Raw genomic sequence first — 13,237 nt, 5'->3', positions numbered from 1 at the left:
AATGACCTATACTAACCCAGGATATGTTGTGAGACAATTTTGAAGGCTGTGAACATAATTTTGTCATATTTGATACCAATATGTAGGAAAATTTGATCCAGAAAACAAAGCTGAGGTGATTTTTTTCATTTTGAACCAATTTTGCAACTTTTCTATGTAAGACATACAAAAACTGATGAGAAATTTGGATCCAGGATAATTCCAGATGTTGTAATCACCACCCACAGTGGAAGGCATTTCACTATCTGTAACTAACTTAAGTGCTGTTTACATTAGAATGATAACGCTCATGGCATTAATTAAAAATCTCCAAGGTTGTAAATGTACTTCCTGTCATTTGGTCTTATGTAATACCAAGGGGTGGAACATTTGATATTCAGGAGGGGTAGGGTTCAGAAGATAAATGATGTAGCATTACTTTTTACCAGATCCCTTGCGCATTTTTTGCCCACTCCCACGTTTTCTTTTTATCAAGCCTACTCTGTTTTTTGTTGTTGACATTTGCTTATGTATTTAGGATCTGCTTCTCCCATTGCTATAGAAGTTGATATGCATGTTCCTAAAGATGACCTCAAGTACCTAAGTTGGAGACCTTATTTGCTTTTGTCATTCTTGTTTTTCCTGGTTTAAATATTTCTCGAATGGACCGATTCAAACCGAATGTGAGCACATAGTGTCCTTGACGGTATTTTTTCATTTGAAGCAGTCCATCCAAACAGGGTCCATCAAAAGGTTCTGAAGCATTTCAGGTCAAATACTGGCATAAAAAATTGTATGAAAGTTCCTTTGTGGTCCGTGAATGTTTCAGGTTTGAGACAGTGTTGCCAGCTAGACCTTAGCGGGTGTTTTGATTAACTCCATCTGCAACACGCAATCTGAAAGGACCAAGACACTTTAGAATTGTTCTAAATGCCCATATTTGGCTGGTATTTGTTACATATAACATTCAACTTGCTTTTGGTACGCCAGCTGCACAGATTAGTGCATCTCAGGGCAAAAATCAGTTCAATGAAAAGGTTAAATTACTGATTTCATTATGCTCAGATGAAAGCATGCAACGAATGCTGAACCGAACATGCAGAGACAGCCATGCTTATAAACAATAGCTGAAATGTAAAATAATATGCCAAAGGGGCTCAACTGGACAGCTGAGCAGTATGTGCCACTGGAAAATCAAGTCACTGCAACTCAAGGAAGTTGTAGACAGCAACAGCCGAAGTGGTTCAGTGAAAATCATGATGCCTTTCTTTGAGGACTGTCTGAAAACCAAAGACAATTCAATGCAAAGGCATTGTTCATGCCCACACCATCTTGCAATATGCTATATGCTTGGTCATGTACACATTTTGAATTGGAGAGGGTGCATTAAGCTGGGGACCACCAAAACAGACTTAAAACTTTGTCTCTATGGACATACACAGACTCAAATTATATTATCCTCTGTGCTTGTAAATGGCAAATAGTGTCACTCTCTAAAGCATTTCCAGTTTTACTTACGGAAAAGTCACTCTTTTTCAAGCTTTTTTCATTTTGTTGAGAGGTCACAAACAAAATCATCAGTTTTCATTCAGCAAAGGGGTAATTTTTGACATTTTTGTAGTTATGTACCGGTACTGTCTTCATTTTGTACACTAGTGATTTTATGCAAGCATTTCATGTTTTCTTGACATCAGAAAAGTGACTGAAAAATTTGTCCGTTTAAAATGCACCAAGGTAGTTAACCTGCCACCACTGAGCATACAGAACAGTGCCTCGGAAAGGTTCAGTCACAGTGGTGGATGGACCATGGCTTATTCTATTTAAGGGAGCTATCAGTATTTCTGTAAAATTTTGTAACTCTTTTACAGTGGGTCTCTAAAATCTCAACAACTGTGTTATTGGTACTGATAACTGTAGCATTGTTGTAAAATAACGTCAGATTTGACTCATGAAATTAGCTACATTTTTTCGTGTTTTAATAAGATACTCATTTCTCCAGCTAATCAAATCTTGAGTGTCATAAGTTAACTTTTCGCTGACGTACACAAAGGAAGGCGACAGCAGTTTTTGTCATATCAGATTATTACCATTGATTTACCGGTAGAGTCTATAATAGTGACAGAGATCACATTGGGTTCTGATTGTATTCATAATCTATTGGTATGTGGATTGTCTTTTGTATGAATTATCAACTCCATAGATATGGTGAATTATATTGCAGCTGTATACAAGGTCATTAACAATTTGTCTTTTTGTCAAAAACACTTATGTTTGTAGGTGCCTGCCACTTTCAGCCATAGAAAATTAATTTGCACATTTTAAAAACATCCATAGTTTTGTAATCATTGTAATAAATTATAATTCATCTAAAAAACAGTAAAGTTTCTTTTTAAATTGCTTTTAGGAATGAAATAACAAGTCTGTCTCAGAGTATAATGGTTATCAGTCAGCGATTTGTAGAATTTTTCTACTAATTTTGTAGTTGTTATGCTCCTTTTTAAGGTGAAGTACAAAAATTCATACTGATATTTAAAATTATTGTCATTTTCATGAAATTTGGCAAGTACATTCTTTAGTATAGTATTACTTTAAAAATAAAATGAAAAGTAGGGGGTCACCATATCCGTTTCCATAGAAACTGGATCTGAATAAGGGTGGAATACTAAACAAGGCATATGTGATCATGATGGCCAATAACATACCAGTTGTATCGGCAGTGTAAAACAAAGCTTGATGAGTGAAGTTCTTATCCAACATTCAATTATAGTTTCAGATAAACGGCAGAGAACATCTTGGAGAAAATGTCATTTACATTGCCAATCTTGAACTTTTCTTTGACACTCTCTGAAATAACCATGTATGGCAGATACTTGCGCTAACGCTATATTCCATATTTTTTGACAATGTGAATAATGAATACTATATCTTTATTTGTTTTCAGCTGTGATCTTTGACCCTACCGTTGGTTAAGAAGTGCACTTCCAGGTTGAAGTTTAGTATTTACATTTTGGAACACAATGGGAAAACAGAATAGTAAACTCAGACCAGAACAGCTTGATGACCTTAGACAACACACAGAATTTAATGACCATGAACTCCAAGAATGGTATAAAGGATTCCTTAAAGGTCAGTCTTGGATTCATATTAGATTTTGAATATTTATTTGAATGACCATGAACTACTATAATGGTATGAAGGATTTTTTAAACGTCAGTCCTGGATTCTGACTAAGTTTGAATATTTATTTGATATGTCCAACTAACGTCCAGCAACTTTTGCAATGAACCCAAGCTGTAGGTATAAAAACCTGTTCAAAAATAGTCAACAACTCAACATGCTCCAGTGCACTGTTCCCTCTAAGGTTTTGAGTGGATTAGCAACTTAGGCTTTGATGCCTAAGGGGCAGCCATGTTGAGTCTTCTCTGTGTGCTAGTTTATCGAGTCGCATATACCCTGTCACATAGTCACAACATACTCTGAATGTGTACGCGTACCATGTGTTGGTAGCAACCGCGCCACCAACAAGTGCTAAAACTCAAAACGCAGAATTAAAATCGCCACTGATATTGCACCTTTTGCCCAGAGTTTTGATGTTTATCGTTACCAAAACTAGTATTGATTGAAATGACTCAAACTAAAGTTGCTCAAAACATAAAATTTCACTGCGAGAGCAGTCATCGACACTGCACAACTAGTGCACAAATAAACTGTCGTGGTAACACTGCTCCATTGAATAAGAAATTACAGTTAACTCATCTTTTCTGAAAAAAATACGTAAACAGGAGGTAAGTATTTTTGGAGTTAGGTATTTTTTATATAGATTTTTGTTCTGAATTGACCCTGCTCATGACACAAACATCACCTTACATCCTGCCATTTTCCTTGTGTGAATCATTCAAGTTGATCTGACCATATTCACTGAATTTTGTACTTTCCACCAAGATTTGCATTATTCCTACAAAACTTGAAATTTACTTAGGAAATACACTGATCTCCAAAGTTACCTGAATGTTGGGTACATTGTAGGGGTAATGAAAATGGTGCAGAAGGGATATTACTTGCAATATATATCTGAATGTTGTGTCCGATTTTTCTCAAGACAAGTTAACTTTCTACAAATGCAGACCATTTAACATTGAAAATGGTGTTTCTTCCGTTGCATTCCACATACTGCAGATTGTCCCAGTGGTCATCTAACAGTCGATGAGTTCAAGAAAATCTATGGCAACTTCTTCCCATATGGAGATGCATCCAAATTTGCAGAACATGTATTCCGTACTTTTGACCAGAACAGCGATGGTACCATTGACTTCCGGGAATTCATTTGTGCACTGAGTGTGACATCACGGGGAAAACTAGAGGACAAGCTTAAGTGGGCGTTTAGCATGTATGATCTGGATAGCAATGGGTACATCTCACGACAAGAAATGTTAGAAATTGTCACAGTAAGTCTGTTCAGCAATGAATGCGATATTTTATTTCTGCAATAAACACTCCACGCGCTCAACTGTTGCTCAAGTACTCACAATCAGGCCCTAAATGTGTTTTTTTTTAAATTCATAAGTTGAAGTTTTATTTACTTGGTAAGTGCTGTTTAGTGATGGCATTCACTGTCATACATGCTCTGTCTGTCTGTCTGTCTCTGTCTCTGTCTGTTTGTCTGTCTGTCTGTCTGTCTCTCTCTCTCTCTCTCTCTCTCTCTCTCTCTCTCTCTCTCTCTCTCTCTGAGTGGATATCCATTTCATTCTTATTTTATATAAACATCATTGCAGGCCATCTACAAAATGGTTGGAACTGTCATGAAAATGCCTGAAGACGAGTCGACACCAGAAAAAAGAACAGATAAAATATTCAGACAAATGGACAAGAATTGCGACGGAAAACTATCACTGGCAGAATTCATTGAGGGAGCCAAGAATGACCCTTCCATCGTCAGACTACTGCAATGTGATCCTAGTGGTGGTACACAGTTCATGTGAGGTCAAAGTTTAATCTAAGGTCATAGTTTATCCAGGGGCCAGAATTTTGTTTTCTTTTAAGACACTTTTAATACAGTATTGTACAGTTTAGAATTGTAGTCTTCACTACCAGTGTCTTGCAAATTGGAAGAGGTCATTTAACCTAATTTTACATTAGAGGGCGCTGTTCTACCTTCGCTACCTAACCCTAGATTGCGCTTTTTTCATCCACATCAATAATCAAGCTGTAAAAAACTATGTAACGTCTCAAGCCATTGTTAGTGTCGTCTTGATCAGATATAGTCTTGTAACTCATGGTGCCTTTGTCAATCCATTATCAAATCATCCTGGAATGGATCACATTAAATCAATTGACATTTTTCCTCAAGTGTATAGGCATTGGCAAAGGACTATGGTTGGAGAGAAGCTATGGATACAGTTAATGTTCTTCTAAACCATTTTTTAGATTCAAAAAGTGCAAACATTTAGATGTAAAGCTTGAACAAGCAGAGCCATATGTTCAAAATTCTGTTTCATATTAATGTACGGATTAATTGTAACATCTCCGCCTCAAAGAAGGTATTTCATCTATTTCCAAATGCTTGTCTTAGGTTTTCCATATTACTGTATGAAGTTTACCCTGTCTATGATATCTTGAAAATTTTATTATCCTTTGTTTTGCTTGATTCACTTCGCAAATAGTTAGTTGTGCAGGTAAAGTGTGCAAATTTTGGAAGAGGTGTTATCAGTCCATTTGCACAGACCTCAGTTTTCCACTTGCAACATATGCATTTCCCCTTTTTTTATGTGCTGCCTATTGTAGACATGTAGTGCACTCATTTTTCCTCTTTTGATCTGTCTGTTTTGATAAAAAAACTACTTTTGCGAACGTGATAAAAAAACTTAATCTTTTAAAAGTGCTGAAAGGTTAGTCAAGTGATTGAAACCCAAAAAGTAAGATAAGTGGTCTTTTTAGTAATAGAAAATTGTACAGTTCCAGTAAAATATCATTTTGGTTGGCAGAAGTTTCCAGTTTTAAAAGAGGAATACTCTGGCTGGCTGAAAAATGTTATCATTATACCATGGGATGTATACCAGGACAATCTTTTCCAACTCTTTGCAAGAAATTAGAACCCTCCCATTCCATTTAATTTAAATATATTAAAAGAAAACAAAAACAAAAAAAATCGAATTTGTTGATGTCAATTTGTGCAGGCTTTCTCATATTGGATTTTAACTTTATGCAAATTTATAGCTACTGTATTATTCCTTTGAAGTGAATGGGATTTTGTAAATCACTGAGAGACGTTCATCATAATCGTTGATATTAACAAATCTCAAAAGCTGTTCGCTTCAAATCAAATAATTGTCTACCATTAATTTTATCATTTCATAAATATCATATTTATGTCTATTGACTGCACTAGACTTTCTATGAAATTTTGCAAGGCTGTATTGGTAGTATTTAATGGGACATTTAGTGATCTACAGTATAACTGTCATATACAGAGATACCCTACTGACAAACAATACATCACTTGTTTCGCAAGGATATTAATACACTGTATATTAAAGTGTTGCAAAATTTCATAATGAGTTTGAAAATTCAATTTGCAATCATCACATTCCCCTCTTATATTCATTCCGTGGTCACGGATGAGCAAATCCACAAGTCAGAGATCATTGGCTAGTCGTTTTTCTCTCCAGGCTAGCCCTTTTTAGCACCTATTATCCTAGTCTGGCAGAGACCCTGCGATTCGCGTTCTCCCCTGTTGGAACACGCGCGCCCTTCAGAGACGCGACGCGAATCCCAGGGTCTGGACGTTCTTGCAAGCGACCGGTCGGATTTCTGCCTGATCCGGGTACTTTATAGAACTCCACACATCCGTTAATCAAAACAAAAATGACAAGTAGCATAGCCAAATAAAACGAAAAATGAAAAATAAAAACATACCACGTATATAAGTCTACCAGCTACTAGTATATATTCTCTCCGCCCAGTTAGATAGGTTTTTCTTTTGACGTCACTATCCTTATGAATATTCATATACTTGCAAGAACTGACAGTCGCTGTGTCTGGCAGCGCGTGCTCACAGCTGCACAGCGTAGTCTTCGAATGCAGGCCCATCGTGGGCGCGCGCAAAACAAGGCACAGCGACTGTGGAGAGTCTACTATTATCCCAGCAGACTAGTGAATTTGGTACATTGATGGGAGGTATTCTGCAGCATGTACTTCCACATATTGCATTGTCATAGCTAGATAATCCACAGCATAATAGTGAAATATTCAAACGTACAACATTTTCTGATAGTGGTAAATTAGTTTGGAGGTGTTACCTGTACAGAATGTACAACTGTGTTGACTGTTGTGCTAGTGGATTCTGATGACGGGCTAGTATTTATCGGAACTGCTATCCCAGGGGCCAGTGGATCTGAAAAGGATTTTCTCATCCCTGAATGATTCTGCTATTCACATATTCTTGTCTTTCTTAACAAAGAAAGGCCATTTTTCCCATTCGTAGCTGACTAGTTGTTACACATTTTGCTAATATATGCCACAAAGAAATTTTCAGAGTGTATCAATGAAGTGAGAACGTATCAAAATAGTCTATTAAAGGTAATATATTATCTAAGCTGTTATTTGTAAATTTGGGATAGACAAATATTCAATTTTTTGACCTTAATGAAACTGCCTCTGCAGTAATTATTTTTGAATTAGAAAATGGGCAAAATTAGCTCAGGCTGATTGTAAGATGTAGTAATGATTATAAAAAATATTTTGTATTTTATGACTCCTTTTCCAGTTAATTTTTTTGAGTAGATTTTATGTGGTAGTTGCATTGTCAGCACACTTACAAAAAGAAATAACTAAGATTGCATATTGTGAGGAGTATGTGTATTTAGTAATCATGAAACAAACCCGTGAAAAATTCAGAAAATTGCAATATTTTGACTTTTGGTTTGCAAATACAAATATGTAGATTTACTCTTGATGTTGTACTTTTCAGTGTTTGTGATCGAGTTTTTGTCCAGTTTCATGTAGCCTTTTAGAAAATTCCCTCTCTTCTCCTCTTTAACTTTGAGTGTTCAAACCGATTTATATACAAATAAACTTTAAACACTTGCTGCTTCAGTCCCATTTTTCAAACATACGTAAATCATATTGCCCAGGCAGACAAACACAAAAACTGCAAAAGCTTTGTTTTATATGACATTAGTTATCATTTGAAACAGCTCATGTTTAATTTTTAATAGTATTTGATCAGAAATATAGTCTGTTCTTTTGCCATGTCATTTTATTTACTCTCATTTTCGTTTTCTTTTTTGGAAGTTATTATTTTTATGATGAATGCATATTTTCTAAAACGCTATAACAGTTCTGGCAGATCAAGAGCTGGTTACCGTCTAGCTAGTCATTTAAGGAATATCACTGATTGGATAAATATCATCTTTGCATTTAAACATGGTGAAACAAACCAATAATGTGGTTGTAACACAAAGAAATCATGTCAAGTGTATGTAGGTATAGTAAATAAAGGCCCACGAGTGCCTTCAAAGTCAGTATTGTGAGATTTGTGAATGCATTTAGAAGCTTGTCTATCCCATTCAGGTTTAAAGGTGGGTACCCAGGTAGGCAGACGCAATGCACTCTGAGACTCATGATGTAGATCAATTTTTTCGGCAAGAAACACCAGAAAATTAAATCCTCCAGTCATGTATTTAAACATAAAGCAAAAAAAGAATGTTGCAACCTCATACTTGCATTCAGTCACCGCTATTTCTGTATCAGAACACTTTTTAGCTCCATCATACAGACCTTATTGGATGGGTTACATACCAGCAGTGTCTGCCGTCTGTCATCCGGCTCATGTTAACACTTTTTATACAGACTTTCTACTCTCAAAGCCCAGGTCTAGTTGCTGTGATATTTTGCACATATATTCCCAGAAGGCTTTAATTGATAATTTTTCAGGTAAAGCATAACATTTGCACATGTAAGTTGTCTGATAGCGCTCTAATTGTCCCATCTCCAGAATAAAAAGGACACTTAGCATTCGGAATTTCCACAAACTAAGCATGCCAAAGAGATCACATGATGACGATACAAAATACCTACTTGTAAAAACGTGGAAATAGACACATCTCTATTCTATTCATTTGTGCTAGTGGTTTGTTTGTACTGTGGTCCATATGAATTCCAGGCATAACCTGTTGGGCATGATGGTTCCCAGAAAAGACTTTATTCAGATTTATTCAGATGATGATGAAATCTGCATAAGAGAAATCGTCGGAGCCTGTAGTCGTCTCATTTCAAGACAGAACATCAATTTCCTCTAAAGTTAGTTGTCAGATAGATTCTTAAGTTAGTCTTTAGCTTCCTATAGCTGATCTCATTCATAGATATTCAAAATGCAGACAAAATTTGCTAGGTATATTTTTAGAGTCCATTATCTCATTTTTGGTTAAAATGTCATTTCCCTAAAAATGCTAGCCCAATTGCTTTCATATGATATGTATGTTTTCTGGAATAACCTTCTCTTTCAGAGATGTACGAATGATGACATAGTCTGCACATGTAAATTGGCGAGGTGGGGTGGAATTTTTATATTATTTGTCAAAACATCATTTCCTCTGAAACCACTCCTCCAATCGCCTTCAAAGTTGTTATTTTTCATTCGGAGCTGTTCCAATTATGACACTATTTGCCTGTGTAAATTTTTTAGATTACCAAAAATCAGTCTGGAATCTTATTTATTCAAAAATCTTGAGCACATCTATTTCATTTGTCTTTATATTTGATTTTTGGGTGCTTCAGACTGATTCATTTCTTTACAAAGTTATGTTCTCATAAATTACTGACACTTTTCAATGGTTGAATGTGTGTTCTGTAAATTCTTTGATGACAGAGATACACGGTTGTTTTGATGTGACACATGGCGGCAGAGTTACATAGGCCGCTGGGACATTTATATTCTGGTCATTTGCTATTTAGAAATCAAGAACACAAATGTAGAACTGAGCTTTTGCTATTGAAACATTAAATTGTATGTGTTGTGTTTCAATGGATGGCCACATTCTGTCAAAAGAACAAGCCTTTCGAATTGCAGAACTCCAAGTCGATGTGTAGAGGGCCCATCACAGATGCATTTGTTAACCATCTCCATTGACTTTACTGGTGTTGTCATAAGCGACTTTGGATAAGTAAGACACGCCAATGGTGAAGGAAAATCATTGCATTTGACCTTGAACCGCCCCCTCCTCTCTGAAAAAAGTAACTACAAAAAAAACTGCCAACTGGTGTTTGAACAACAAACATTTCAAAATGAAATCTGAACTATTATGGATTATCATGTGTGGTTTCCATGGCATGATCATTTCATGTAGTGATTGAAAATTGAAAATTCACACATGTAATCAAAATAGAACTAAACATTTCCCCTCTAGAGAATTTGTTTGTCATGTTGCCAGTTTAATTATCCACAAGTTAGGGTTAAGGTTATGCTTAGACTGGGGAGGACCTGAGGCATACGGTATGTCTGATGCTGTGTATAGGTACCTCTTAACTATCAATTGCCAAATATGGAAACTGTTCATGAATATTCATGTCTTATTATTGTATTTCCATATTTAGAAAATCAGATGTAGGGTTTATTGGAGAGTGAAACCTACAAAGACACTGGTTTTCACTGCTCATATGGCATAGCTAGCACTGTGGGTGGTCATTCTTGTAATGCACCTACATAGATAGGAATTTCTGAGAGGAGCCAAGTATTGCTGTAGACTTCACCCATGTTTTGACATGAAGCTACCTCGTAGATATTGTTATTTTCTTACCATGTCTTTTTGAATGAAAGAACTATGTTGTTCCTCTGCCAATTTATTTCTGTCTCATTTTAGGTGAAATATTACCTAGTTTATTTCTTTTTGTTTACGTATAAATTTATATAATGAGAAGCTGAGGTTTTTTGACAAAGAAAACATAATGAGTAGTCAATTTTCAACATGTTCTGCAGTCTTGCTTATAGGAATAACAGATAAACACCACTGATGACATGGTTATTGTTGTATCAGAGTAAGTATACAGACCTGGGACAGCCAATGACAGTGCAGGATACATTTAGGTTTTACAGACAGCCAGTGACAAAGCAGGATACATTTAGGTGTTACAGATAGCCAATGACAGTGCAGGATACATTTAGGTGTTACAGATAGCCAATGATAAAGCAGGATAGATGCAGATAGCAGACAATTTATGCCAAAACTGGTATTTTCCAGTAGAATCAAACAATTTCAGTTGCTACAAATTACAAAATTATGTGGAAAAAATGTTATGGCTGCATGTATGACACCATGTTCCACTCCAAACTAATTGTAATGAGTTACACCATATTATAATAAATAGTGAAATTCATTGGAAGAAGATTGAAAATACTCTTTTGTCTCAAAGTCATTCAAAAATATTCAATTTTGTTGTTACTACACTCTTTAGGTTTCAAACTGAGTACTCAAGGACAAGCTGAAACTAAGGCAGAGTTTTAAGTATTTGAAAAAGAATGTAAATTGATGGCTATTTTTGTGCAAATATTTCAATATACTCTTGCAACAATGTAGTATTCATGATCATGATGTAGATCTCTGCAGTAACAATAATTCCAAAATCCAAATGGCGTTCCAGCTCTGGGTTGGTAAGATGTAAACTTACTTAGCTCTCAAAGATATCACTGCTAGATGTTAACTTCAATGCTAAATTTTCAGAGTTTTATCAGCAATGTTATGAATTATTTTCACAAACATTTCACTTTTTCCTTTGTTTGGGGGCACGTTTTCAACCATTTATTTAAAAAAAATGATGGCAAAAAAGATAGGATATGCTGTAATTAGTAGAAATAAAAGCAGATTTTCAGCAATTTCCAGCAAGAGGAATTTCACTGTAAATATATAACTTCACGATCTATTATACTCTGATGAGAGAGGCAACTTAAGATTAGTGTTTTGTAGCAATGTAGACAACTTGGCATAAATGCTGTAGAGTCTTGACTGTTCAATGCATGCAGCCAATGGTCTTAATTTAACATGTTAGTAATGTTGCACTTTTCCATCCTGAAAATAAACTTTGAATTCAATCGGTTTTATTTCTGTGCATTATTTTTGGTGGGGTGGATAAAGTTGTTCACTGATGTGCAAACGAAGATTTGTTGTGTAATACACGAAGTAAAAGTTTTATGATCAAGGAATCGTGTATAGTAAGCATTGAGAATCCTTCAATGATTAATTGACTACTGAAAGTTCCGTTGACTTTAACTTTTGAATCATTTACCAGTATTGTAAGTTCTGTCTGTAATACAGACATAATTACTCAGGCACCTTTTATTCCAGCAGAGAATTGTTGAAAGTTATCTGCTGCTTGGATGTCTTTTTGTTCTTTAATGCTTCCCACAAATTTTCTACTCGTATTTGAAAAAATTCACCGGAGTTCCTCCACCAAGGCAAACATAGTTACAAGTTTCACATACAATCAAGGTATGTGCTTTGAATCTCAACACACACACTTATGTATACACTGACATAGCTAAGATGTGAGCAAGGTTATTAAAACTAAAAATTCATCTGTCGTACATGGTTGCCATATTTTGTGAGCATTGTCCAAAAAGGACATACCTGTTTGGATGGTTTGGATCAAACCTCCCATAATGCACCTGTCTGCAAAGGCCATTCTTTGTTCAAGATCACAAATTTTCACTCAACAAAAAGCTGCCTATATCTCACACCCTAATCGTTGGTGGCGCTGTTTTCATACTGACATCACTAGCAGGCATGATGGCAGATCCTGAATCAAGTGGACACATGTCTGCCCTATGGTGCCTTTAGGTAGGGTGGCCAAGCCATTTTTTTCTGTTGTTTATACACACAGTTTAAATGGATTTTTAGCAAGAATGGGGTAAAAGAAGAAAAATAAAAAAAAAAATTATGCAAATAGCTGTATCCAATCAAAAGTTATGAAGTTTTAAAGCAAAATAAATGCCATTTTTTCGCGGACAATTTTCGGCAAATTTTAAAATTATTTCAATGAATGCCGATTCCTTCAAGTTTGGCAACCCATAATTTTTTATTTACTTCACATGGAATCATTAAACTATGTGTCTTGTGCACAGATTTACCAAATATTACGGAAAAATCAAGTTTTGACTGATGCACAGTCTTGGATTTTGAAACTGTGAGTGTTGAAAATTGAAAATATTTTGTCTGACTTAGTCAAAATTGCGGCGGCACCGTGCACCGTACCATCGAAAAATGGATGG

At 35.7% G+C, this 13,237-nt stretch overlaps 1 protein-coding gene across 2 annotated transcripts in view; it reads left to right on the top strand.

Annotated features, from left to right (window-relative positions):
* The window catches only part of LOC139134157 (neurocalcin homolog), a 133,832-nt gene extending 121,771 nt beyond the window's left edge, over positions 1-12,061 (top strand). For both annotated transcript variants that reach the window (XM_070701079.1, XM_070701080.1), the window contains 3 exons: positions 2,921-3,105; positions 4,156-4,424; positions 4,752-12,061. In XM_070701079.1, the coding sequence (XP_070557180.1) occupies positions 2,997-3,105; positions 4,156-4,424; positions 4,752-4,958 (585 nt within the window). In that variant the 5' untranslated portion in view covers positions 2,921-2,996 and the 3' untranslated portion in view covers positions 4,959-12,061. The remainder of the gene's footprint in view (positions 1-2,920; positions 3,106-4,155; positions 4,425-4,751) is intronic.
* The last annotated feature ends 1,176 nt before the right edge of the window (positions 12,062-13,237 follow it).

The sequence above is a fragment of the Ptychodera flava genome, chromosome 5 (assembly GCF_041260155.1).
Source record: "Ptychodera flava strain L36383 chromosome 5, AS_Pfla_20210202, whole genome shotgun sequence".
NCBI classification, from domain to species: Eukaryota; Metazoa; Hemichordata; class Enteropneusta; family Ptychoderidae; genus Ptychodera; species Ptychodera flava.
This window is presented reverse-complemented; position numbering and strand designations above follow the sequence as displayed.